Genomic DNA, 24,906 nt, shown 5'->3' with positions numbered 1-24,906 from the left:
GGGAAAGGCTCATTGCTCCCCGGGGGTCAAGGAAGGTGCGTCATGGGGTCGGGACCCAACGGCATTCAACTCCGACTACAGGCATCCTTGCAAAAGACCACGTTGTTTTAAAGTAAAAAAATAGAGCGCCGTATAAATAAGTGTTCAAACAATGAAAAGACAAAACGGCTTCCAGAACGTTCCGGGGCTGGAAGCATCTTTGTGGGTCACACGCTCTCCGGGGCGACGGTGACTTCCTCCACGGTTAGGATCTCTTCATGGTCGATCTTTCCTGTATCCGGGGTGGATTTCTCCCAGATGATCTGGGGAGCACAGGGAGGACGGGGGTGTCGGGTTTTCAGGAACCCAGCGAGCGGGGCCCGGGTGGCCGAGGGCTGTGGATGGGAACCGGGGGCCCGGTGGGCGGAGCCGCCCTGTGACTGAGGCATAAAAGGACCGCCTGATGGGACGGCTTGGGACAGGGGCCTCCAGGCATACGGTCCGGCACGTGCAAAGGTCCTGGGGCAGGACCGAGCCTGGGGACCAAGGGAGGGGAAGGAGGCTCACTGCCCACCCCCCGTGCTGGTTCGGTGCCCCCCCCCCCACCTACCTGGTGGTCAGTGTGAACGTTCTCACTCCATTTATCCTTGATGTGCGGAATCCGCGGGAATAAGGTCTCTGATGCAAACAACCTGGGGACACAAGGAGCGTGTGAAGGACCGACCGGCATGTAACCTCACCCGTCTGTGACGTGGGACACGTCCTCCTGCCGTGTGAGAAGCCACAGCCACGTTCCGGGGAACGATTTCACTGAAGGCTCGAATCTCAGAGAAATGAGCAAACACGAGACTGAGTCCCTGGGGTACGGGGATGGACCGCAGGATGTGGCCCATCGCGGGCATCCTGGGGGAGCCCGGGGTCCCCGGACATGTCCCCCTGTCCCTCCAACCTTGGAGAGCACACTTTCCGATCCAGCAGGTTCCTGGCCGCGAGCCGGGTTTGTGGTCAGCACGATTTCCAGCGGCCTGACTTCATTTGTGCATCTGAGCCTGAACAGCTGAGTGCTGTCCCCCCAAAATAGATACTCAGGTCCTGAGTCCAGGCACCTGGAAACAGGACCTTGTTGGGAATTTTATCTTTGCAGATGTAATCAAGTTAATATGAGCTCATCCTGCATGAGGGAACCTAAATCCAATGACGGGTGTCCCTGCCCTGCCTGGATCTGAGTGGTCCTGTCCCCCCTGGATCTTGGGGTCCTGCCCTGCCTGGATCCCAGTGTTTCTGCCCCTTCTGGATCTCAGTGGTTCTGTCCCTCCTGGATCTTAGCAGACCTGCCCTGCCTGGATCTCAGAGGTGCTGCCCCGCCTGGATCTCAGTGGTCCTGCCCCTCCAGGATCTCACTGGTCTCCCCCTGCCTGGATCTCAGTGGTCCTGCCCCCCCTGGGTCTCAGCGGCCCCGCCTGATCTCAGGGGTCCTGCCCCTCCCGGATCTCAGTGGTCCTTCCCTGTCTGGGTCTCAGACTCTCGTCTCCAATGCTTGGAGATGATTCATTTCTGTTGTTTCAAGACATCTGGTTTGTGGTCATTTTTTCCTGTTTCCACAGGAAACGCAAGCAGCTTTTCACGAAGATAAGTGCCCTGGGTAAAGCACGCGCTCTGTCACCGTTCCGGTGGCTGTGGCCCCTGTTCCCGTCTGCTCCCAGGTGCGGGGTCCCTGGGCAACGGGGGTGCCGTGCGGCCCCCGCATTCAGCCGGCCACGAAGCCCCCCCTTGTCCTGTGCCGTTGGCCACGCGCCTCAGTCCTGAGGGGAACGGCCACCGGATGCCCAGCCAGGACGCGGGGGGCCATCGAGGGCTGGGCACAGGAGGCCACCCAGAGGGTCCCCCCATCGTGCAGGAGGGCCACCCTCTGCGAAGACGCCCCAGGTTCGCAAGGCATGCCCTGAACTGGCGTGTAGGTGAGAATTAACTTTTCTGCGTGTGCCTTTCATTCCGAGGCGCACGGGAGGGGCCCCGAGACCCTGTTGGAGTCGAGGGCACACGTCTGCTGCCCACACGGGAGCCCCCGTTCCCCACATGCAAAGGCGGGAGGGCTGGAAGTCACCGGCTGGGCCCCGAGGCCTCGGTGAGACTCGCACGGGGACAGGAAGCTTTGGCAGAAAGAGAAGCTGATGTCAGGGGCCCCCAGAGCCCATCCGGCTGAAGGGGGGGCGCACGGGTGGGCTCGGTAGGGCCCCTGGGGGGCTCTGGGGCTGCCCGTCGGGGGTCCCGACGAGGCCCCCGTTGGCCCGCGTCTACACCGCCCCCTGCTGAGGGCACACCACCGGCTCTGTGAGCTCCATCCAACCCACCAGTGGCGTTACCTTTTCACAAGGCAGCTGAGAATCAGGGCACAGACGAAGGTCCCCAGGACCACGAGCACATAGACGTGCACAAAGTTGGCTGTGGCTTGTGTAGAGCCTGGGGAGACAGGGGGACGCACCTCGTACCCCTCAGGGCAGACTGGGGACACACGGCAGTCATTCCCTCGCCGGCTGGCCGCGGAGGACAAAGGCTCAGAGCGGCGGGGGACCCGCCAAGTGTCCACCCCGAAGCCTTCCCGCAAAGCTGTCCATGAGCCAAAGGGGTCTCTGCATCGTCCACACCAGCACGTGCTCTGACGGTGCGATAAACCGATTTCAAAGGGGACCAAAAAGGCACGCCTGGGAGGCTCCGTCGATTAAGCGTCCGACTTCGGCTCTGGTCATGATCTCACGGTTCATGACTTCAACCCCTGCATCAGGCTCTGCGCTGACAGCTCGCAGCCTGGAGCCCGCTTTGGATTCTGTGTCTCCCTCTCTCTCTGCCTCTCCCCTGCTCCTGCTCTGTCTCTCAAAAATAAACAAACATTTAGGGGCTCCTGGGTGGCTCAGTCGGATAAGTGTCCGACTTCAGCTCTGGTCATGATCTCAGAGTTCATGACTTCAACCCCTGCATCAGGCTCTGCGCTCACAGCTCGCAGCCTGGAGCCCGCTTTGGATTCTGTGTCTCCCTCTCTCTCTGCACTCTCCCCTGCTCATGCTCTGTCTCTCTCTGTCTCAAAAATAAATAAAAACATTAAAAAAACTTTTTTAAATAAAAACATAAACATTTTAAAAAAAGGACCAAAAAAATTAATTTCTAAAAAACAAACCAAATGACGAAGTAAATACATTTAAAATCCCCAAAGAAAATAAAAATGGACCAAATAAATAAACTTTAACCTCCAAATAAAATAGAAATGGACCAAATAAATAAACTTTAACCTCCAAATAAAATAGAAATGGACCAAATAAATAAATTTTAACCTCCCAAATAAAATAAAAATGGACCAAATAAATAAACTTTAACCTCCAAATAAAATAGAAATGGACCAAATAGATAAGTAAATTTAAAAAATAAGAAAATAAATACAAATGGACCCCCCCAACCATACGCATTTCCAGGCATAGAAAAAAAAAAAAAAAAAAAAATTGGGTTTTTTTTTTTTCTCTGCGGGCATACGGCTTCAACAAAGTCGCCCTACAAGTGTCAGACCAGGAGACCCCTTCCGGCTGGGGTGGCCGGTTCAGGAGGCTGGGGGGCGTTTGTCCTTCCTCTGAAGGAGCACAGACAAGCGCACGGGAACCCCTGTGTCGTGAGCCTCCAGGGAGACGGGACGGGCCAACAGATGGATTCAGAGGCGCTCCCGGGTCACGTACCGAACTCCACGGGCTGGCTCCAGGCGCTCCAATGCTGTCCCCGTGCGTCTGAGGCCCGTATCGTCACAGTGTGCTTGGGTCTGGGCTCTGGACTCGGGAAGTTGTATTTATTTTCCGATTTGCCGGTCACGTCGATCTTTGGACAGAAAAGAAAAGTTTCAAGGCAGGGTCTCCTGTGTTCAGCAAAGAAGGGCTGGGGCGGGACGTGGGGGGGAGCGGGCGGGGGGGAATGCCGTTCCAACGGCCCCACCGAGGCAGCTGACAGGTTCAGAAGCACGCTCCCTCACGGGGCCGAGCATCAGAACTGTCTAGAAACACGTGGTCTCGGGGGCTCCCCCAAGTAGAAATCACTCAGCAGGTACAAGGGCCAGGAGCAGAGACGGGGACCGAGCTAAGCCCCATTGGACAGAAGACGATACGGAAGGTCAGAGTGTCCCTAGGACTTAGGAAACGTCCCCATAAAGGACGTTGACGTCCATCCACTACAGGTGTTTGGCAGGAAGAAATCTGGGTCACGCTCACAGGAATCTTCTGGGTCAGGGTTTTAACTCACCAGTTGATTTCCGGCGTGTTCCTTGTTGTTCTAGAAAAAAACAAACAGAACTAGATGTACTTTTCTGCATTGGGCACATTTTTACAGTTTTCACACGTTGTCCCCTGGGAGTGTGGTCAAGGGTCACACCCTGGGGCCCAGGGGACGGCTGAGGCCCTGGGAGCTGCCTTCACCCCGAGTCACATGGGGACTGAGGGTGGGACTCATCCACGGAGGGAAATGGGGCCTGATCATGCCTGGGGTTCAAGCCAGTGGCGGATGGGGCCAAGCAAGGGCTGGAGGTCGTGTTTGTCTACACTGGGCGCAGGCAGATGTGGAGAGAGGGCTCCCCCTTGTCTACACTGGGCGCAGCTGGAAGTGGAGAGAGGGCTCCCCGTGTCTACACTGAGCGCAGGTCCGTATAGAGCCTAGCGTCCCCCCTGTCTACACTGGGCGCACGTCCATATGGAGCCTAGTGTCGCCCTGTGTACACTGGGTGCACGTCCATATGGAGCCTACCGTCCCCCCTGTCTACACTGCGCGCACATCCATATGGAGTCTAGCGTCCCCCCTGTCTACACTGCGTGCACGTCCATATGGAGCCTACCGTCCCCCCTGTCTACACTGGGTGCACGTCCATATGGAACCTAGCATCCCCCTGTCTACACTGGGCGCACGTCCATATGGAGCCTAGCGTCCCCCGTCTACACTGGGCGCAGGTCCATATGGAGCCTAGCGTCCCCCTGTCTACACTGGGCGCAGGTCCATATGGAGCCTACCGTCCCCCCTGTCTACACTGGGCGCACGTCCATATGGAGCCTACTGTCCCCCCTGTCTACACTGGGCGCACGTCCATATGGAACCTAGCGTCCCCCTGTCTACACTGGGCGCAGGTCCATATGGAGCCTAGCGTCCCCCGTCTACACTGGGCGCAGGTCCATATGGAACCTAGCATCCCTGTCTACACTGCACGCACATCCATATGGAGCCTACCGTCCCCCCTGTCTACACTGGGCGCACGTCCATATGGAGCCTAGCGTCCCCCTGTCTACACTGGGCGCAGGTCCATATGGAGCCTACCGTCCCCCCTGTCTACACTGGGCGCACGTCCATATGGAGCCTACCGTCCCCCCTGTCTACACTGCGCGCACGTCCATATGGAGCCTACCGTCCCCCCTGTCTACACTGGGCGCAGGTCCATATGGAGCCTACCGTCCCCCCTGTCTACACTGGGCGCACGTCCATATGGAGCCTACTGTCCCCCCTGTCTACACTGGGCGCACGTCCATATGGAACCTAGCGTCCCCCTGTCTACACTGGGCGCAGGTCCATATGGAGCCTAGCGTCCCCCTGTCTACACTGCGCGCACGTCCATATGGAACCTAGCATCCCCGTCTACACTGCACGCACATCCATATGGAGCCTACCGTCCCCCCTGTCTACACTGGGCGCACGTCCATATGGAGCCTAGCGTCCCCCTGTCTACACTGGGCGCAGGTCCATATGGAGCCTACCGTCCCCCCTGTCTACACTGGGCGCAGGTCCATATGGAGCCTACCGTCCCCCCTGTCTACACTGGGCGCAGGTCCATATGGAGCCTACCGTCCCCCCTGTCTACAGTGGGCGCACGTCCATATGGAGCCTAGCGTCCCCCTGTCTACACTGGGCGCAGGTCCATATGGAGCCCAGCGTCCCCCGTCTACACTGCGCGCACGTCCATATGGAGCCTAGCGTCCCCCTGTCTACACTGGGCGCACGTCCATATGGAACCTAGCGTCCCCCTGTCTACACTGGGCGCAGGTCCATATGGAGCCTAGCGTCCCCCTGTCTACACTGCGCGCACGTCCATATGGAACCTAGCATCCCCGTCTACACTGCACGCACATCCATAAGGAGCCTACCGTCCCCCCTGTCTACACTGGGCGCACGTCCATATGGAGCCTAGCGTCCCCCTGTCTACACTGGGCGCACGTCCATATGGAGCCTACCGTCCCCCCTGTCTACAGTGGGCGCACGTCCATATGGAGCCTACCGTCCCCCCTGTCTACAGTGGGCGCACGTCTATATGGAGCCTAGCGTCCCCCTGTCTACACTGGGCGCAGGTCCATATGGAGCCTAGCGTCCCCCGTCTACACTGCGCGCACGTCCATATGGAGCCTAGCGTCCCCCTGTCTACACTGGGCGCACGTCCATATGGAACCTAGCGTCCCCCTGTCTACACTGGGTGCAGGTCCATATGGAGCCTAGCGTCCCCCTGTCTACACTGCGCGCACGTCCATATGGAACCTAGCATCCCCGTCTACACTGCACGCACATCCATATGGAGCCTACCGTCCCCCCTGTCTACACTGGGCGCACGTCCATATGGAGCCTAGCGTCCCCCTGTCTACACTGGGGGCAGGTCCATATGGAGCCTACCGTCCCCCCTGTCTACACTGGGCGCACGTCCATATGGAGCCTACCGTCCCCCCTGTCTACACTGCGCGCACGTCCATATGGAGCCTACCGTCCCCCCTGTCTACACTGGGCGCAGGTCCATATGGAGCCTACCGTCCCCCCTGTCTACACTGCGCGCACGTCCATATGGAGCCTACCGTCCCCCCTGTCTACACTGGGCGCAGGTCCATATGGAACCTAGCGTCCCCCTGTCTACACTGGGCGCAGGTCCATATGGAGCCTACCGTCCCCCCTGTCTACACTGGGCGCAGGTCCATATGGAGCCTACCGTCCCCCCTGTCTACAGTGGGCGCACGTCCATATGGAGCCTAGCGTCCCCGTCTACAGTGGGCGCACGTCCATATGGAGCCTAGCGTCCCCCGTCTACACTGCGCGCACGTCCATATGGAGCCTAGCGTCCCCCTGTCTACACTGGGCGCACGTCCATATGGAACCTAGCATCCCCCTGTCTACACTGCGCGCACGTCCATATGGAGCCTAGCGTCCCCCGTCTACACTGGGCGCACGTCCATATGGAGGCTAGCGTCCCCCTGTCTACACTGCGCGCACGTCCATATGGAGCCTAGCGTCCCCCGTCTACACTGGGCGCAGGTCCATATGGAGCCTAGCGTCCTCCCTGTCTACACTGCACGCACATCCATATGGAGCCTAGCGTTCCCCCTGTCTACACTGGGCGCAGGTCCATATGGAGCCTAGTGTCCCCCCTGTCTACACTGCGCGCACGTCCATATGGAGCCTAGCGTCCCCCTGTCTACACTGGGCGCACGTCCATATGGAGCCTAGCGTCGCCCTGTGTACACTGGGCGCAGGTCCATATGGAGCCTAGCGTCCCCCCTGTCTACACTGCGCGCACGTCCATATGGAGCCTAGCGTCCCCCTGTCTACACTGGGCGCACGTCCATATGGAGCCTAGCGTCGCCCTGTATACACTGGGCGCAGGTCCATATGGAGCCTAGCGTCCCCCTGTCTACACTGCGCGCACGTCCATATGGAGCCTAGCGTCGCCCTGTGTACACTGCGCGCAGGTCCATATGGAGCCTACCGTCCCCCCTGTCTACACTGGGCGCACGTCCATATGGAACCTAGCATCCCCCTGTCTACACTGCACGCACATCCATATGGAGCCTAGCATCCCCCTGTCTACACTGGGCGCAGGTCCATATGGAGCCTAGCGTCCCCCCTGTCTACACTGCGCGCACGTCCATATGGAGCCTAGCGTCCCCCTGTCTACACTGCGCGCACGTCCATATGGAACCTAGCGTACCCCTGTCTACACTGGGCGCACGTCCATATGGAGCCTAGCGTCCCCCTGTCTACACTGCGTGCCCGTCCATATGGAACCTAGCATCCCCCTGTCTACACTGGGCGCACGTCCATATGGAACCTAGCATCCCCCTGTCTACACTGGGCGCAGGTCCATATGGAGCCTAGCGTCCCCCGTCTACACTGCGCACACGTCCATATGGAGCCTAGCGTCCCCCCTGTCTACACTGGGCGCACGTCCATATGGAGCCTAGCGTCCCCCATCTACACTGGGCGCACGTCCATATGGAGCCTAGCGTCCCCCCTGTCTACACTGGGCGCACGTCCATATGGAGCCTAGCGTCCCCCGTCTACACTGCGCGCACGTCCATATGGAACCTAGCATCCCCCTGTCTACACTGCACGCACATCCATATGGAGCCTAGCGTCCCCCTGTCTACACTGGGCGCAGGTCCATATGGAACCTAGCATCCCCCTGTCTACACTGCGCGCACATCCATATGGAGCCTAGCGTCCCCCCTGTCTACACTGCGCGCACGTCCATATGGAGCCTAGCGTCCCCCTGTCTACACTGCGTGCCCGTCCATATGGAACCTAGCATCCCCCTGTCTACACTGGGCGCACGTCCATATGGAACCTAGCATCCCCCTGTCTACACTGGGCGCAGGTCCATATGGAACCTAGCATCCCCCTGTCTACACTGTGCGCACATCCATATGGAGCCTAGCGTCCCCCCTGTCTACACTGGGCGCACGTCCATATGGAGCCTAGCATCCCCCTGTCTACACTGCGTGCCCGTCCATATGGAACCTAGCATCCCCCTGTCTACACTGGGCGCACGTCCATATGGAACCTAGCATCCCCCTGTCTACACTGGGCGCAGGTCCATATGGAGCCTAGCGTCCCCCGTCTACACTGCGCACACGTCCATATGGAGCCTAGCGTCCCCCCTGTCTACACTGGGCGCACGTCCATATGGAGCCTAGCGTCCCCCATCTACACTGGGCGCACGTCCATATGGAGCCTAGCGTCCCCCCTGTCTACACTGGGCGCACGTCCATATGGAGCCTAGCGTCCCCCGTCTACACTGCGCGCACGTCCATATGGAACCTAGCATCCCCCTGTCTACACTGCACGCACATCCATATGGAGCCTAGCGTCCCCCTGTCTACACTGGGCGCAGGTCCATATGGAACCTAGCATCCCCCTGTCTACACTGCGCGCACATCCATATGGAGCCTAGCGTCCCCCCTGTCTACACTGCGCGCACGTCCATATGGAGCCTAGCGTCCCCCTGTCTACACTGGGCGCAGGTCCATATGGAGCCTACCGTCCCCCCTGTCTACACTGCGCGCACGTCCATATGGAGCCTAGCGTCCCCCTGTCTACACTGGGCGCAGGTCCATATGGAGCCTAGCGTCCCCCCTGTCTACACTGCGCGCACGTCCATATGGAGCCTAGCGTCCCCCCTGTCTACACTGGGCGCACGTCCATATGGAGCCTAGCGTCCCCCCTGTCTACACTGGGCGCAGGTCCATATGGAGCCTAGCGTCCCCCCTGTCTACACTGGGTGCACGTCCATATGGAGCCTACCGTCCCCCCTGTCTACACTGCGCGCACGTCCATATGGAGCCTAGCGTCCCCCTGTCTACACTGCGCGCACGTCCATATGGAGCCTAGCGTCCCCCCTGTCTACACTGCGCGCACGTCCATATGGAGCCTAGCGTCCCCCTGTCTACACTGGGCGCAGGTCCATATGGAGCCTAGTGTCCCCCCTGTCTACACTGCGCGCACGTCCATATGGAGCCTAGCGTCCCCCTGTCTACACTGGGCGCACGTCCATATGGAGCCTAGCGTCGCCCGTGTACACTGAGCGCAGGTCCATATGGAGCCTAGTGTCCCCCCTGTCTACACTGCGCGCACGTCCATATGGAGCCTAGCGTCCCCCTGTCTACACTGGGCGCACGTCCATATGGAGCCTAGCGTCGCCCTGTGTACACTGGGTGCAGGTCCATATGGAGCCTAGCGTCCCCCCTGTCTACACTGCGCGCACGTCCATATGGAGCCTAGCGTCCCCCCTGTCTACACTGGGCGCACGTCCATATGGAGCCTACCGTCCCCCCTGTCTACACTGGGCGCACGTCCATATGGAGCCTAGCGTCCCCCTGTCTACACTGGGCGCAGGTCCATATGGAGCCTAGTGTCCCCCCTGTCTACACTGCGCGCACGTCCATATGGAGCCTAGCGTCCCCCTGTCTACACTGGGCGCACGTCCATATGGAGCCTAGCGTCGCCCGTGTACACTGGGCGCAGGTCCATATGGAGCCTAGTGTCCCCCCTGTCTACACTGCGCGCACGTCCATATGGAGCCTAGCGTCCCCCTGTCTACACTGGGCGCACGTCCATATGGAGCCTAGCGTCGCCCTGTGTACACTGGGCGCAGGTCCATATGGAGCCTACCGTCCCCCCTGTCTACACTGCGCGCACGTCCATATGGAGCCTAGCGTCCCCCTGTCTACACTGGGCGCAGGTCCATATGGAGCCTAGCGTCCCCCCTGTCTACACTGCGCGCACGTCCATATGGAGCCTAGCGTCCCCCCTGTCTACACTGGGCGCACGTCCATATGGAGCCTAGCGTCCCCCCTGTCTACACTGGGCGCAGGTCCATATGGAGCCTAGCGTCCCCCCTGTCTACACTGGGTGCACGTCCATATGGAGCCTACCGTCCCCCCTGTCTACACTGGGCGCACGTCCATATGGAACCTAGCATCCCCCCTGTCTACACTGGGTGCACGTCCATATGGAGCCTACCGTCCCCCCTGTCTACACTGGGCGCACGTCCATATGGAGCCTAGCATCCCCCTGTCTACACTGGGCGCACGTCCATATGGAACCTAGCATCCCTCTGTCTACACTGGGCGCAGGTCCATATGGAGCCTAGTGTCCCCCCTGTCTACACTGGGTGCACGTCCATATGGAACCTAGCATCCCCCCTGTCTACACTGGGCGCACGTCCATATGGAGCCTAGCATCCCCCTGTCTACACTGGGTGCACGTCCATATGGAACCTAGCGTCCCCCCTGTCTACACTGGGTGCACGTCCATATGGAGCCTAGCGTCCCCCCTGTCTACACTGGGCGCACGTCCATATGGAGCCTAGCGTCCCCCCTGTCTACACTGGGCGCACGTCCATATGGAGCCTACCGTCCCCCCTGTCTACACTGCGCGCACGTCCATATGGAGCCTAGCGTCCCCCTGTCTACACTGGGCGCAGGTCCATATGGAGCCTAGTGTCCCCCCTGTCTACACTGCGCGCACGTCCATATGGAGCCTAGCGTCCCCCTGTCTACACTGGGCGCACGTCCATATGGAGCCTAGCGTCGCCCGTGTACACTGAGCGCAGGTCCATATGGAGCCTAGTGTCCCCCCTGTCTACACTGCGCGCACGTCCATATGGAGCCTAGCGTCCCCCTGTCTACACTGGGCGCACGTCCATATGGAGCCTAGCGTCGCCCTGTGTACACTGGGTGCAGGTCCATATGGAGCCTAGCGTCCCCCCTGTCTACACTGCGCGCACGTCCATATGGAGCCTAGCGTCCCCCCTGTCTACACTGGGCGCACGTCCATATGGAGCCTACCGTCCCCCCTGTCTACACTGGGCGCACGTCCATATGGAGCCTAGCGTCCCCCTGTCTACACTGGGCGCAGGTCCATATGGAGCCTAGTGTCCCCCCTGTCTACACTGCGCGCACATCCATATGGAGCCTAGCGTCCCCCTGTCTACACTGGGCGCACGTCCATATGGAGCCTAGCGTCGCCCGTGTACACTGGGCGCAGGTCCATATGGAGCCTAGTGTCCCCCCTGTCTACACTGCGCGCACGTCCATATGGAGCCTAGCGTCCCCCTGTCTACACTGGGCGCACGTCCATATGGAGCCTAGCGTCGCCCTGTGTACACTGGGCGCAGGTCCATATGGAGCCTAGCGTCCCCCCTGTCTACACTGGGCGCACGTCCATATGGAGCCTAGCGTCCCCCCTGTCTACACTGGGCGCACGTCCATATGGAGCCTAGCATCCCCCTGTCTACACTGGGTGCACGTCCATATGGAACCTAGCGTCCCCCCTGTCTACACTGGGCGCACGTCCATATGGAGCCTAGCGTCCCCCCTGTCTACACTGGGCGCACGTCCATATGGAGCCTAGCGTCCCCCTGTCTACACTGGGCGCACGTCCATATGGAGCCTAGCGTCCCCCATCTACACTGGGCGCACGTCCATATGGAGCCTAGCGTCCCCCCTGTCTACACTGGGTGCACGTCCATATGGAACCTAGCGTCCCCCCTGTCTACACTGGGTGCACGTCCATATGGAGCCTAGCGTCCCCCCTGTCTACACTGGGCGCACGTCCATATGGAGCCTAGCGTCCCCCTGTCTACACTGCGCGCACGTCCATATGGAGCCTAGCGTCCCCCCGTCTATACCGAGTCTCCGTTGATGAGGAAGAGAGCGTCCGCCTTGCCCCCCCCCCCCCCATGGCCTCCCGTGGCCGTGGCGGAGCGGACCTGCCTTGTCTACACTGGGTCCCGGCGGTCCTGGAGGAAAGAACCCCCTTCTCCAGGCGGGTGCCGGCGGCGTGGACGGCCAGGGCCTGTGCGTCCCGCCTCGGCCTGCTCACCTCCAAGCCCCGACGGCTTTCGGGGTGCAGCCGGGGGTGTCCCCTCGCCCTGGACCGGCCGCGGGGTGACCGTCCCGCGCGGGGGCACCGCGTCCTCCTCTGCCCGCCGCCCCGCCTCCCCCATCCCTGCCTGGCCGCGGGCACCGGGCCCTCGCGGCGGGGGGCGGGGCGCTGGTCTGCCCTCTGGGTCGACGCCGTCCGGTCCGGGGCCGGGCCGAGCGCACTGACCTGTTTCTGGATGCGCAGCTGGTAGTTGAAGTCCCAGGCGGACGAGGGGTGTCGCGTCCTGGGCGGGTCCCAGAGGATCTGGCAGTGGGACGGGTTGCAGTCGACGCTGACGTTGTTGGGCGGGCTGTATATTTCTGCGAGGGGGACCGAGGTCACGGCCCTGAGCCCCGGGGGCTCCGGCCCAGGTCCGCCCGCCGGGCGTCAAGGGGCAGCCGGAAGGGGTCCCCCGGAGCACCAAAGGGGACCGCGGGCGGGCGCGTGGGCAGGGCTGGCGGTGCGCACGCGTGACCGCGTGCCTGGCCGCGGGGAGGGACCCGGGAACCCCGGGGGAGGGAAGGAGGGACGCAGGGGGCGCTGAGCGGGCACGGGGCCACTATGGGGACAGCCGGGCGGAGAGGACGCACGTCCCGACCCGGCGAGCGGAGAAGGGATACCCCGCGGGGTGGGTGGCGCCAAGGCTGGGGACGTGCGGTCTGTGTCTCCTCCCGGCGGCCACATTCGGTCCTCAACCCCGGAGGTGGGAGGGGGCGCGTTCCGTTCCCGGTCCTTTCGGGACGGCACGCAGCCTTCCTTACGCAGACACGACTCCTTAAACCGTTGCCCCTTGGGGCCCCCAGCCCCTCTCCCATCCCCCCGGCCCCTCGCCGAATCAGAGGAGGGAACTGAGAATTCAAAGCCACCGATCCTGCGGTTGGTAACCCTGGCAACCGGCCCCCGCCCGGAGCGCTTTTCCGCTGTCACCTCGTTAACATAACAAAAGACACATTCAGGGCTCTGGACCCCGGGAAATTCAAAGGCTCTGGTCAGCCCTGGGCCACAGAGCCGGGACGGAGACCCAGAGCGGCTGATGGGAAGTCACAGTATCACAGGGCTGAAGTTTGCAATAATCTTGGGGCCTCCTGGGTCCAATAAAAGTCTTGGAAACACGGGGAAGAAGAGAGAAAAGTCGGGATTCCCTCGGAAGGAAGGTGGCCACGTCTGGGCCAGGGGACGTTTGACCTGCTGTGACAGTCCCAGGGGCCCCAGCGGCCACCTAGAGCTCCCCCAACTGGTGGCTCTGCAAGAGGGGGCTGGGGGAGACGTGAGCTGGCATCCGTTTGTCAGCGGGGTCCCCCCAAAAGGCAAGTGAAGGCTGTGCCCGCTACCCCATGGGGAGGTCCACAAGCGAGCCCGCATTCCCCTCCCGCCACCTCCCGGTCGGAATGTCCCCCTCTGTCCTGCTGGGACTTCACTGTGGGGGCCTGCGGGGGGGGGGGGGGGAGGGCTCTGGCTTCCTCCAGTGGGCGGTGGGGGGCACGGGCACCACACCTTTTCACCACGCCGAGTTCTGAGTAGAAGGGGTGCTGGCCCCCTTACTCGGCCACCTTCCAGGAGGAAGGAACCGTATGCACACCTCGACCCGGGGTCTTTGGCCTCCAGAGCTGTGAAAGAATACATTTCCGTTCTTCCAACCCCCCCAGTTTGTGGCCAGGTGCTAACAGCAGCCCCAAGAAACACGGGCTGGTGTCCCAGCAAATCCTGTTCCAAGCTCGCCTGCCAAGCATGGGTTCACCCCACAGGACGCCGTTCTTACCTATTTTTTTCAAGGACAAAATCGTATCAAAGAACTGGACCGCCGTCTCTCGGCTGGTACCGTTCACCAGGAAGTAATTGCGGAACGTTAACCCCGACAGATCGTGCAGGTGACATCCGACGTGGGTTCGTGAGTCCGTCACGTAATGAGGACACTCTCTTTCCCTTTTTTCCCTACAAGATTCCAAGGTGTTCGGAGACCGGTCAGGGCGTCCCCCCCTCCCGCCCTGTGCTTTTCAAGGCCGCCTACACAAGGTCGACACTTACTTAAAGTCTTGTATGTACAAGAAATATTGGACGTCATCAGGCGCAGCCCGACCTTTCGCCCAAGTGCAGTTCATGAAGTTCACGTTGTAGATAAAACAGGAGAAGTTTTGGGCAGCGGTGCCCTCGCCACCTGAGAAGACACAAGAAGGAAACAATCTGGGCAAGTGGACCACATGCTTGGAGCCTCTACCGAGCATTCAAACAATAGTTCGTTCCAGTCCTTCTTAAACACGTCCAAAAAATGGAAGAAGAGGAAACACTTCCAAATTCATTTTGTTTTATTTACTTTTTATTTCGAGAGAGAGAGAGAGAGAGGTGGGAAGGAGCAGAGAGAGAGAGGAAGAGAGAGAATCCCAAGCAGGCTCAGTGCTATCAGCGGGAAGCCTGATGCAAGGCTCAAACTCATGACCTGAGCCAAAATCGAGAGTCGCATGCTTAACAGACTGAGCCACCCAGGTGTCCCCCAAATTCATTTCATGAGGACAGGATCACCCTGAAGCCAAAGTCTCATACACACACGGAAGGAAAGAAAATCACATCCCGATATCCAAAAATTCAGTATCCATTCATGATTGAAAAAAAAAAAAAACCTTTCAATAAAATACGTAAAGAAAGAATTCGCCTCAACACAATAAAGGACAGATGTAAAAAAGCCCATAGCTAACAGCAATGGAAAAAAACAGAAAGCTTGCCTTGTAAGGTAGGAAATGAGTCTACTGTAGGCACTCTCACCAGCTCGATTTAAATTTTTTTTAATGTTTATTTATTTTTCAGAGAGAGATAGAGCGTGAGCAGGGGAGGGGCAGACAGAGAGAGGGAGACACAGAATCGGAAGCAGGCTCCAGGCTCTGAGCTGTCAGCACAGAGCCCGACGTGGGGCTCGAACTCACAGACTGTGAGATCATGACCTGAGCTGAAGTCGGTTGCTTAACCGACTGAGCCACCAGGTGCCCCATCACCACCTCAATTTAAACATAGCATGGGAAATCCTAGCCAGAGCAATTCGACAAGAAAAAGAAATAAAGGTATGGAAATTTAAAAAAAAATCAAGATTATCTGTTTGCTGATAATATAATCATATGTGTACAAAAACCCCCTAAAAACTAAACAAACACTTTAATTTTTTTTTAATTTTTAAAAATATTTACTTATTTTTCAGAAAGAGAGAGACACAGAGTGGAAGCAGGGGAGGAGCAGAGAGAGAGGGAGACACAGAATCCAAAGCAGGCCCCAGGCTCTGAACTGTCAGCCCAGAGCCCGACATGGGGCTGGAACTCACGAACCGCGAGATCATGACCTGAGCCAAAGTCTGCTGCTCAACCAACTGAGCCACCCAGGTGCCCCAAAAAACACTTTTATTATAGCTAATAAATAAACGTAATAAAGTTGCAGGATACAAAATCAGCATACAAAAATCAGCAGTATTTGTATACTCTAATGGCAACCCGTTTAGGAAGAGAATTAAGAAAATAATTCCAGGACGCCTGACGGGCTCAGCTGGTAGAGCATGTGACTCTTGATGTGGGGACTGTGGGTTTGAGCCCCTCATTGGGTGTAGAGATTACTTAAAAATAAGAAAAATTTAAAAAAGGAAATAATCCCTTTGTTCTGATAGCAACAAAAAGAATACAATACTTAGGAATAAAGTGAACCAAGAAGGTGAAAGATGTGTATACTGAATATTATCTGACATTGATGAAGAAAATTTAAGAACACAGAGATAAGGGGCGCCTGGGTGGCTCAGTCCATTAAGCATTTGACTCTGGGTTTGGGAGGAGAAGGAGAAGAAGGAGGAGGAGGAGGAGAAGTGGGAGGAGGAGAAGAAGGAGAAAACAACAAAAGAAAACAAACAAACAAACACAACAAAAGACCCCCCAAAACTGAAACAACCTGAATAGGGCAAAGGACCTGAATATACATTTTTCAGAAGAAGATACACAGATGGCCAACGGCTACGGCTACGTGGGAAGATACTCCACATCACTCATCATCAAAGAAATGCGAATCAAAGCCACAAGGAGCTGTCGTCTCACACCCGCTAAATGGCTATTATGAAAAAGAGGAGAGATAAATACCTGCGAGGGTGTGGAAAACAGGGAACCCTGTGCACTGCTGGTGGGAATGTGAGTGAGTGCAGCCAATGTGGAAAAATTAGGAAGTTTCTCTAAATATTCACCGCAGAACTCTCATATGGCCCAGCAATCCCTACTTTTGGGTCTATACCCAAAGGAAACGAAATCCGGATCCCCAAAAGGTATACACACCCCCATGTTCATTACGGCACACATTCACAATAATGTGAATCATCATTCATTATGATTCGCGATAGCCAACGTGTGGACACAGCCTTAACGGTGTTGCTGAATGGATGGATACAGAAGATGTGATGTATACACACGATGGAGTAGTATTCAGTTACAAAAAGAAGGTGTTATGTATGCTAAGTGAGCAAAGTCAGACAAGAAAGACAAAATTGGGCATGCCTTGAGGGTAATGATGTCCAGAAGGATCACTGTGATGTTTTCCCTACCTGGGTTAGCGTAGACCAGTTTTTCTGGAATCGGTCCTTGGGTGCTATTTACTTTAACCACGAACGTGACTCCCCCATGGAGAGAATCATGGGAAAAGTTGCAGTGACAGTCTTTGTTCTTGGGCTAAAAAGATGCAACCAGTCAGCGCATTAGGAAATTTTTTCTTCTCATCTGGATGTCATCTGTTCATCCACTGACCCCGTGAAGTCACCACCACCCATGCACACTCTCTGGGTGGGTGTTGGCGTGCCAACGCGTGGGTGGGACCTCAACCCTGCAGTGTATAGTGTTGTTTAGAAGGCGGGAACAGAGGCCTTCTTTCACTGGGGCCCTCAGTCACCAGAGATCTGGTTAAAATGCAGATTCTGGTTCAGTGGGGTCCAGGAGGGGGAGTTTTCTTGTCCTGTCTCAAACGCCTCATATAGTCACAGGCTTCATGTTACCATTGTATCTGGTGAGCCTTGTGACCATGTTTTCATCGAACACTCGGGACTAATGCTATGTCTTTCTTGGGATTAAGTCCGCCGTGTGGATGAGTTTGGATGGATCCACCGGGCAAAAGGCTGCAGTTTCCGCTGGGAGGACAGCGGTTCCCCTAAGCAACACCCTCTGACGGGACACCAAAGCCTGAAAATCACAGAATAAGCCATATGTCTTCCCCCTGATCACTGTTGTTGGACATTCCGTCTCCCGGAAAGTGCCCCCTGGAAATTCTGGGCACATTCGGGTTCCCGATCGGAATCTGCCCTTGTGGCCCTGGGTCCCGCATCCCACCAGATTGTCTCATTTCGCCCTCTTTCGGTGGGTGATCATCCCCGAGGGTCCCACCCTACAGCCTGTGAGAGGTCTAACCTCATAGGAGCTTTGAGCTGGGCATCCTTTCTGGGGAGCCCCGCCCTCCCTTTCCTTTTGGGGTAAGACATTTTCCAAGGAGTTGCTAAGTCCCCCAGGGAATCGGGCCCCCAGGCACCTTTTGGACACAGGCCAGCCCTTATCTCCCTGGTACACCTAGAACCGTGATGTGTCCCAACGTCATACCCATGCTGTTCATTCCCACCTGTTGTAGCCTTATTGCTAACGTGAAGAGAGCCTCGTGAAGGATACCAGATGACTTTATCAGATCATCTTACCTTTTTTCTGATCTCTCCTTTCTCCTTGTGGATCATCACACATTCGAGGTAGGTAGTGTTTTCTTTGCAGTCCCAACTCAGTTCCATTGTCCTTCGGTCAAACTTCATATTTAGACTGGGGACCCATTCCATGGTTGGAACATCTGAAAGACGTAGCCACCGGATTCAGAAGTTGCCCTGTTCCCATCGTCACTCCCCCCCCCCCCCCCCCCCCCCCGCTGAGCCATCCCGTATCTTGTAAGCAAAGATCAAGGCTGGGACATGCTGTGCCTTCCCCTGTCCCACCCCAGGTGGCCCCAGGGCATTGGCACATCCTCAGAATCTGCCCCCCTTCCCATCTCCCCTTCCTGCCTGGATCTCCGTGACTTTTCTCCATGTGAGGACGCCTACTGTGACGTGAGCCAAGACCAACCAAGTGAGAACCAGCAGAGACTATTTTTACTGCGAGCTCGCCACGGTGAGGGAGTCGGCCACCATCGGCGGCACTTGTCAGAGACTCAAGGGCGGACAGAGGGGAGGGCAGGTCTCACAGTGGACAAGCGGGGCCATTCGGTTGTGCCCCGAGCAGAGGCTGTGAGTGTGGGGGAGATCACGTGACTCCCTAGAAGCGGGGCGCCCCTGTGATTCGTGAGGACAGCGCATCGGGCTTCCTCCGGTTGGTCCTAAGGCAGAAGTGGTATCAGAAAGCAGGGAAGCTGTCAGCGAGTGACCAAATCCCGGACATAACCCAGCCGAGAAAGTCTTTGACGGTCAACAGAACTCTGACAACACGGATGCATTTAGAGAACACGTCCAGCCAGCTTGTGCACAGCCCTGGACCCAGGGCACTCCGGAGTGAGCAGACCTCATCAGCATCACGTGCAATGCACACGGCAGGGGCCAGGCTGGACAGCACAGACTTTGTGCAGGCGCGTAAGGTGCGGGAGGACCCAGAGACCTCACGTGTCAGGACGTGTCCCCAGGGACACAGGACGCGGAATGAGGCGGGCAGAAAAGGGTCAGACAGCTTCACGCCCTTACCCTGCTGCTCCTGAGTCAGGGGTAACGCTGGGTCCAGCAGCATACAGAACAGGATGGTCGTGGCCAAGGGTCCCAGGGGGCGGCTGGGAGGACGAGGAAGCCCTGGAAGGAGGGACAGTCACACTGTGAGGAAATCAGCTCTCACTAGGGGTCTCAGCAGGAGGACCCAGACAGGATTCCCCAGGGGGGATGCTCAGGGGAAAACCACAGGACCATCCCCAGGCTGATGGCCAGCCCGCTGGTCTGCCTGGGGTCACTGCAGGTTACAACCGGTCTCAGGGGGTCCCCAGAACCGAGGGCCTGGCCTGCAGCCTGGACACGGGCTCCAGCCCACCCTGTGTCCTCTGTGTCCCTGCGGTGAGTTGACCACATGCTCTGGCATCATTCCCGTCTGTAATCTAGTGGAGGAGATAGACGTCCGCGGGGCCCTTATTACGACGTCCACCATGCTGACATCGGGATGGACGCGTCTCTGGGCATGTTATTGTGCCCACCACAGGTACCAAGATCCACTCACTCCCTAGGGCTCAGGGCTGAGTCCAGGATGGGCACCAACTTGATGGCCATGTTGCACACAAAACAACAGTGGAGACAGAGAGTCAGGGTCGTTCCCAGGCTGCTGGACTGTGAGTGAGGTCCTGGCTCCACATACTCTGCCTCCCGGACACGTCCGGACCATCTCTGACCGGGGTCCGGGTGGAACGCAGGCTCCCCAAGCCCTTCCCCAGGCTACGCCTTCATTTGTCAAAGAAATGCATTCCGGTTCCACCTGCAGAGAATGGCCTGGGCTGTCCACCTACTCGAGAGCCCGCATGACCAAGAAACCAGGAACCCACTCACTGACTTCTCTCTTCTCCGGAATCAGCTTCCTGTGAGAGGCAGGTTACAAAATGATCTCCGCGCACAGCGTGGATGGAGATTTACCAGTGCCCCGCGAATCTACCCTGCAAATTCACACGTCCACCACGTTAATCAGGCTTGACTCATGGTCCAGATGAGTCTTGAAGCCACACCCGATATGTCACAGTACTTGGGAGAAAATTACACGCACTCCTATTACTTTCTCATTGTGCCGACTCTTGTTTGGTTCATACAATTTTAATTTTCTAATTTGTATTAAAAATTTTTTAACTAGGGGCGCCTGGGTGGCGCAGTCGGTTAAGCGTCCGACTTCAGCCAGGTCACGATCTCACGGTCCGTGAGTTCGAGCCCCGCGTCGGGCTCTGGGCTGATGGCTCAGAGCCTGGAGCCTGTTTCCGATTCTGTGTCTCCCTCTCTCTCTGCCCCTCCCCCGTTCATGCTCTGTCTCTCTCTGTCCCAAAAATAAATAAACGTGGAAAAAAAAATTTAAAAAAAAATTTTTTTTAACTAAAAAAATTTTTTTGCTGTTTATTTTTGAGAGGCAGAGAGACACAGACACAGAGCACGAGCAGGGGAGGGACAGAGAGAGAGGGAGACACAGAATGCGAAGCAGGCTCTAGGCTCTGAGCCGTCAACACAGAGCCCGACGTGGGGCTCGAACTCACAGACTGTGAGATCATGACCTGAGCTAAAGTCGGACGCTTAACCGACTGAGCCACCAGGTGCCTCCAAAATGTTTTTAATAGGAGTATAGTTGACACACACTCTGATTCTGTCTTAATACTTAGAATAGATTTGGGGCGAGTAGAAAAAGAAATGATAGGTCAGGTTTCCATTGAGGTAATAACAATATTTTGAGGTTTCTCTTTTTTTTTAACTTCTTTTTTTAAAAACTTGAGGTTTGCAACTATCGAAAGGGGTGTGTAAACATAAAAGAGGAAAATAAAAAGGGGTAAGTGCACAGAGAGATATGGAGGAGCTTAAATAATTTACTAAGTGAAAGAAGGCAGCTTGAAAATGATACGTCCTGTATGATTCCAACTCTGTGACATCCTGGAAAAGGAAAAAGTATGGAGGCAGAAAAAAGTGAGCTGTCTTCAGGGTTGGGGGAGGGACAGATGGGCAGGTGGGGCACAGAGGATTTTTAGGGCAGTGAAACTACTCTGTTATCATCCTGTAACGGTGGATCCATGTTGTTACACATCTGTCCAAACTCAAAGAATGTCCAACACCAAGAGTTACTCTAATGTAAACCGTGGGCTTTAATCAATAATCACGTATCAATATTGGCCCATCAATTATAACAGCTGTGCCGCACTGATGCCAAATATTAATAATGGGGGAGACTAGGTCCAAGGGGAAGCACATATATAGGAATCCCTTAATTTTGACTTAAATGTTTCTGTAAACCTAAAACTGCTCTTAAAAACAAAAACAAAGTCTATTAAAAACTTTTTCAACACGTAAGGACAAAAGCAAAGGGATCTGGTCGCATAAAGCTGCACTCAACAGAGAACACCTGATGCTACGCTTGGGTTTGGGGTGGGGTCTTGTGGTCTGCCCACCATCTCCCTGGTGGTATTTTTGCTGGGGTTGGTTCCTTGGTGATTGTTGTTGTCACTTGTCAGTTGTAACGAGGGTCTTAGGTCTCTAAGTATTTCTCTCCCTCTCAGCCACTAACTGCCTCTGCTGTTTCTTCCTGCCTTTGTGTTCCCTATGACCTCATCCTTTTAACTCCTCATCTTTTTTTGGAGGTTCCTCTCTCTCTCTTACCACACATGATGGTGTTTTCTGTAATTTCCTTGTGTTAATGGTCTATGTTTTCTATCTTTTCTGAACACTCCCTCTTTACTCTTGGTGTATTAACTCCCCGGGTGCTGACAGAACAGATAGCCACAAATTTCCTTTCTTCCTTCCCATTTCTCTTCCCTCCCTCCTTGCATCCTTTCTACTTTCTTTCCTTCCTTCCTTCTTTCCCTTCTTCCTCCTGCTTCCTTCCTTCCTTCCTTCCTTCCCTCTCTCCCTCCCTTCTTTCCTTCCTTCTTTGCTTCCTTCCTTCCCTTCCTCCTTCCCTCCTTCCCTCCTTTCCTTCCTTCCTTCCTTCCTTCCTCCCTTCCTCCCTCCTTGCCTTCCTCCCTCCCTCCTTCTGTCCTTCATTGCTTCCTTCCTTCATTTTGTCCCTTCTTTCTTCCCTCCTTTTTCCTGCCTCCCTCCCTCTCTCTCACCAAGTCCTTTCCCATTTCGTCCAGCGTCTGCTTTCTGGCTGCCTCCATCCCGCTGGTCCCTCTCTTCATGGGCTCTCTTCCTCTCCCCCTGGGCCCACCTTAAGCTCCCTGTCCTGTCTCCCTCCCACGCATGGCCAGTTCAGCACATCTGGGCTCCTCTCTCCCCCACATCCAGCCCCACCCAGGGGCTCCTCCCTCTGTAGGAGCTACAGGCCCCCGCCTCACTGCTCCCTGCCCCACAGGCCTCTGAGCTGTGGGGGATCATTCCTCACCGCCTGCCTCCTTTCCCACTCACTCTGTGCAGTGACAGGCAGCCTGCGTACTGAGGACTCTTCTAGATGCCCCAGCCCCTTCTCCCCTGCTGTGCACCACTTTCTCCGGCTGGAGCCCAACAGTGCAGAATCCAGCCAGCTCCCCACACGCCAGGGGTGCACACCTGAGCCACCGTGCACCTGGGGAGCCACCCCCGGCCTCCAATTCCTGCCTCCCAACCTCCCAGAGCCCACCCTGCCCGCAGGGCACCACACTTGCTATACAAGAGGAAATGAAAGCGGGGACCAGACCTGTCCCAACTTCCCGGCCTCCCCCGCACCTAGCAGTCCAGAGCTATGGCGACCTTCCGGCTTCCTCCGTCTTGCCAGGCTTGTTTTCCCTTCACCCCCAGACACGTCTCGAATCCGCGTTTCTCCTCCTTTTTCCAGCCTCCCGTACCACCCGCTTGGGGGCTGCACACGCAGCAGATGCCTGTGGATGGACACCCGCCCCACCGCCCCAGTGTCCCCGCCGCCCTGAATTGCTGCACCGAAATTTGCCCCCGCCTGGACCTGTTCCCCATTCTACTTCCTCTGCACTGACCCCTGCCTGTTTCTTCTTGCTCATGGTGATGGAGCAAAACCATCAACTTCTGTAAACTGGATGAAGGGGAAAAAAGAAAAACCCAAAAGCAGACAACTGGGTTCTTTCACACCCAAGGGCGGCGGGCAGGGGACCCACGGGAGGGTTGCTCTTCTGACTGGATGGTTAGTCACGTTGTGCGGCTCTCGGCCGAGGACGCCGACAGTCCCCGAGGAGGACGTTGCGGGGAAGCGTGAAGTCACTGGTGCCGTGATGTCTCAGGCGCCTGGTGTGGTGAGCGTAGGCACCTCCCACGGGGTTCCTGGTTTCCCTGCTCACGCCCGTCCTGGGGGGCAGCTCCTACCGGCCTCACTCCACCGGATGGGAAAATGCCATCCGGCGGGACAGGGGGGTAGGATCTCGTGCTTCCTTGAGTTTATCTTTGCCTTGATTTTTAAAAACGCAGACGGTATAAAATCCACCCTTTCAACGCCTACGGTTCTGCAGCATTTCGCGCATCGGCAACGTTCAGGCATCCTCCCCACCTGAGCCGGGGCGTCCTCGGCCCCCCAAAAGGGGGACCCCGTGCCCACTGCTCGACGCTACTCACGTCCCTCCTGCCAACCTGGACCCGCCCGGGCTGCGTGTCTCCAATGAATGGTGACCACATAGCACTGCCCTCCTTTGCGTCCACTGCCTGCCCAACTTTCCCGTCTTCTCTCGGTTGTCACCAGACGCGGACGCGCTCCATCACCACGTCATTGTCCCCAGAGACACTTGCTACCCAGGCCGGCCAGCAGATCTGCACTTGCTTGCCGGGGGCTTTGACGTGAGCGACCGTCAGGAACGTGTATCCCCAGGATCTGGGAAGCACCGTTGCCCGTATGGAAGACTGTGTGTACATGGTACTTCTGAGCGCATCCGAGCCTCCGGAGTAAGTCCCGAGTGGTTTCCGGGATCCCCACGCACAGCCTTGCACGGGGGGCTCAGCCCGGTCCCGGTGCGAGCGGGCTCATCCATCCCTGAGGCTAATTCAGACCCTCTGACACCGCACCCACGCGCTTTTGGAATTCCCCCCCCTCTGCGCGGGGGCCCCCCATCCGGATTTTCCCATTCCTCCCCCTCAGGTGCTCCCTGACGGCCAGTGGCCAGCGGCAGGAACAGGTTCCACAGTGACAAGGCGCATCGGAGACTCAGACAGGGAAGGAACCCGCCTTACCCCAGGGCTCCAGCCTCCGCGCTGGCCACCTGCTTTCTCTCTCTGTTTCCCGGCGCGCTGCCATCTGGCCGCTGTGTCAGGCGGCTCTGGGCCGTGTCAGAAAGTGAGGACCGTGATTGCACTGCAGGGGCATTTCAGCCGACACTTCCCTTTTCTGCTCAGCGCCCGCCCCCTTCCTGTGATGCGGGCTCATTCCATACAGTCGGGACCCCTGTCCGCGGTCACCGGAAGCCTCGGCTTGTCCGCGCTCCTGGAGAGCTGACCTGGGGCGTGACCCCCTCCCGTCCAGCATCCGTGTGCACAAGCACGTGTCCCCGAGCGCGGGCTGACGGCTCAGGGCGCATTTTGTTATCCTTCGCGTGCGTGGCCGCAGGAGGCTGTCGGGACACCTGCCC

General features: G+C 57.3%; 1 protein-coding gene across 3 annotated transcripts; it reads right to left on the bottom strand.

Annotated features, from left to right (window-relative positions):
• Positions 1 to 84: 84 nt before the first annotated feature.
• Positions 85 to 24,629, bottom strand: CSF2RA (colony stimulating factor 2 receptor subunit alpha). 3 transcript variants are annotated; one of them, XM_047075813.1, is made up of 12 exons: positions 24,512 to 24,619; positions 19,373 to 19,474; positions 18,353 to 18,495; positions 17,222 to 17,345; positions 14,692 to 14,821; positions 14,426 to 14,598; positions 12,853 to 12,986; positions 4,252 to 4,281; positions 3,699 to 3,834; positions 2,343 to 2,439; positions 590 to 671; positions 85 to 302 (listed from the first exon to the last, which is right to left on the bottom strand). In XM_047075813.1, exons 1-12 carry the CDS (start codon positions 24,573 to 24,575, stop codon positions 207 to 209), a joined length of 1,311 nt encoding a protein of 436 aa, XP_046931769.1. In that variant the 5' UTR covers positions 24,576 to 24,619; the 3' UTR covers positions 85 to 206. The 3 variants fall into 3 exon arrangements, with proteins under 3 accessions (XP_046931769.1, XP_046931771.1, XP_046931770.1); XM_047075815.1 differs by lacking the exon at positions 2,343 to 2,439; XM_047075814.1 differs by lacking the exons at positions 85 to 302; positions 590 to 671; positions 2,343 to 2,439; ... (1 more) ...; positions 4,252 to 4,281; positions 12,853 to 12,986 and adding an exon at positions 13,078 to 14,273 and having other exon boundaries at positions 24,512 to 24,629.
• Between the last annotated feature and the right edge of the window lie 277 nt (positions 24,630 to 24,906).

The sequence above is a fragment of the Lynx rufus genome, unplaced genomic scaffold (genome assembly GCF_022079265.1).
Source record: "Lynx rufus isolate CCGP_SWC_20201006 ecotype Redwood Valley unplaced genomic scaffold, mLynRuf1.p SCAF_14, whole genome shotgun sequence".
NCBI lineage: Eukaryota > Metazoa > Chordata > Mammalia > Carnivora > Felidae > Lynx > Lynx rufus.
Note: the sequence above shows the minus strand (reverse complement) of the source record. Positions and strands in the feature narration are given on the sequence as shown.

Excerpts from the sequence above, each read along its gene's own strand:
- CSF2RA (XM_047075813.1), bottom strand. The coding sequence starts at position 24,575 with ATGGCAGCGCGCCGGGAAACAGAGAGAGAAAGCAGGTGGCCAGCGCGG. Across the intron at positions 14,599-14,691 it reads TTGTACATACAAGACTTTAA|GGAAAAAAGGGAAAGAGAGT; the intron begins GTAAGTGTCGAC and ends GGAATCTTGTAG. Across the intron at positions 12,987-14,425 it reads TTTGTCCTTGAAAAAAATAG|AAATATACAGCCCGCCCAAC; the intron begins GTAAGAACGGCG and ends TCCCCCTCGCAG.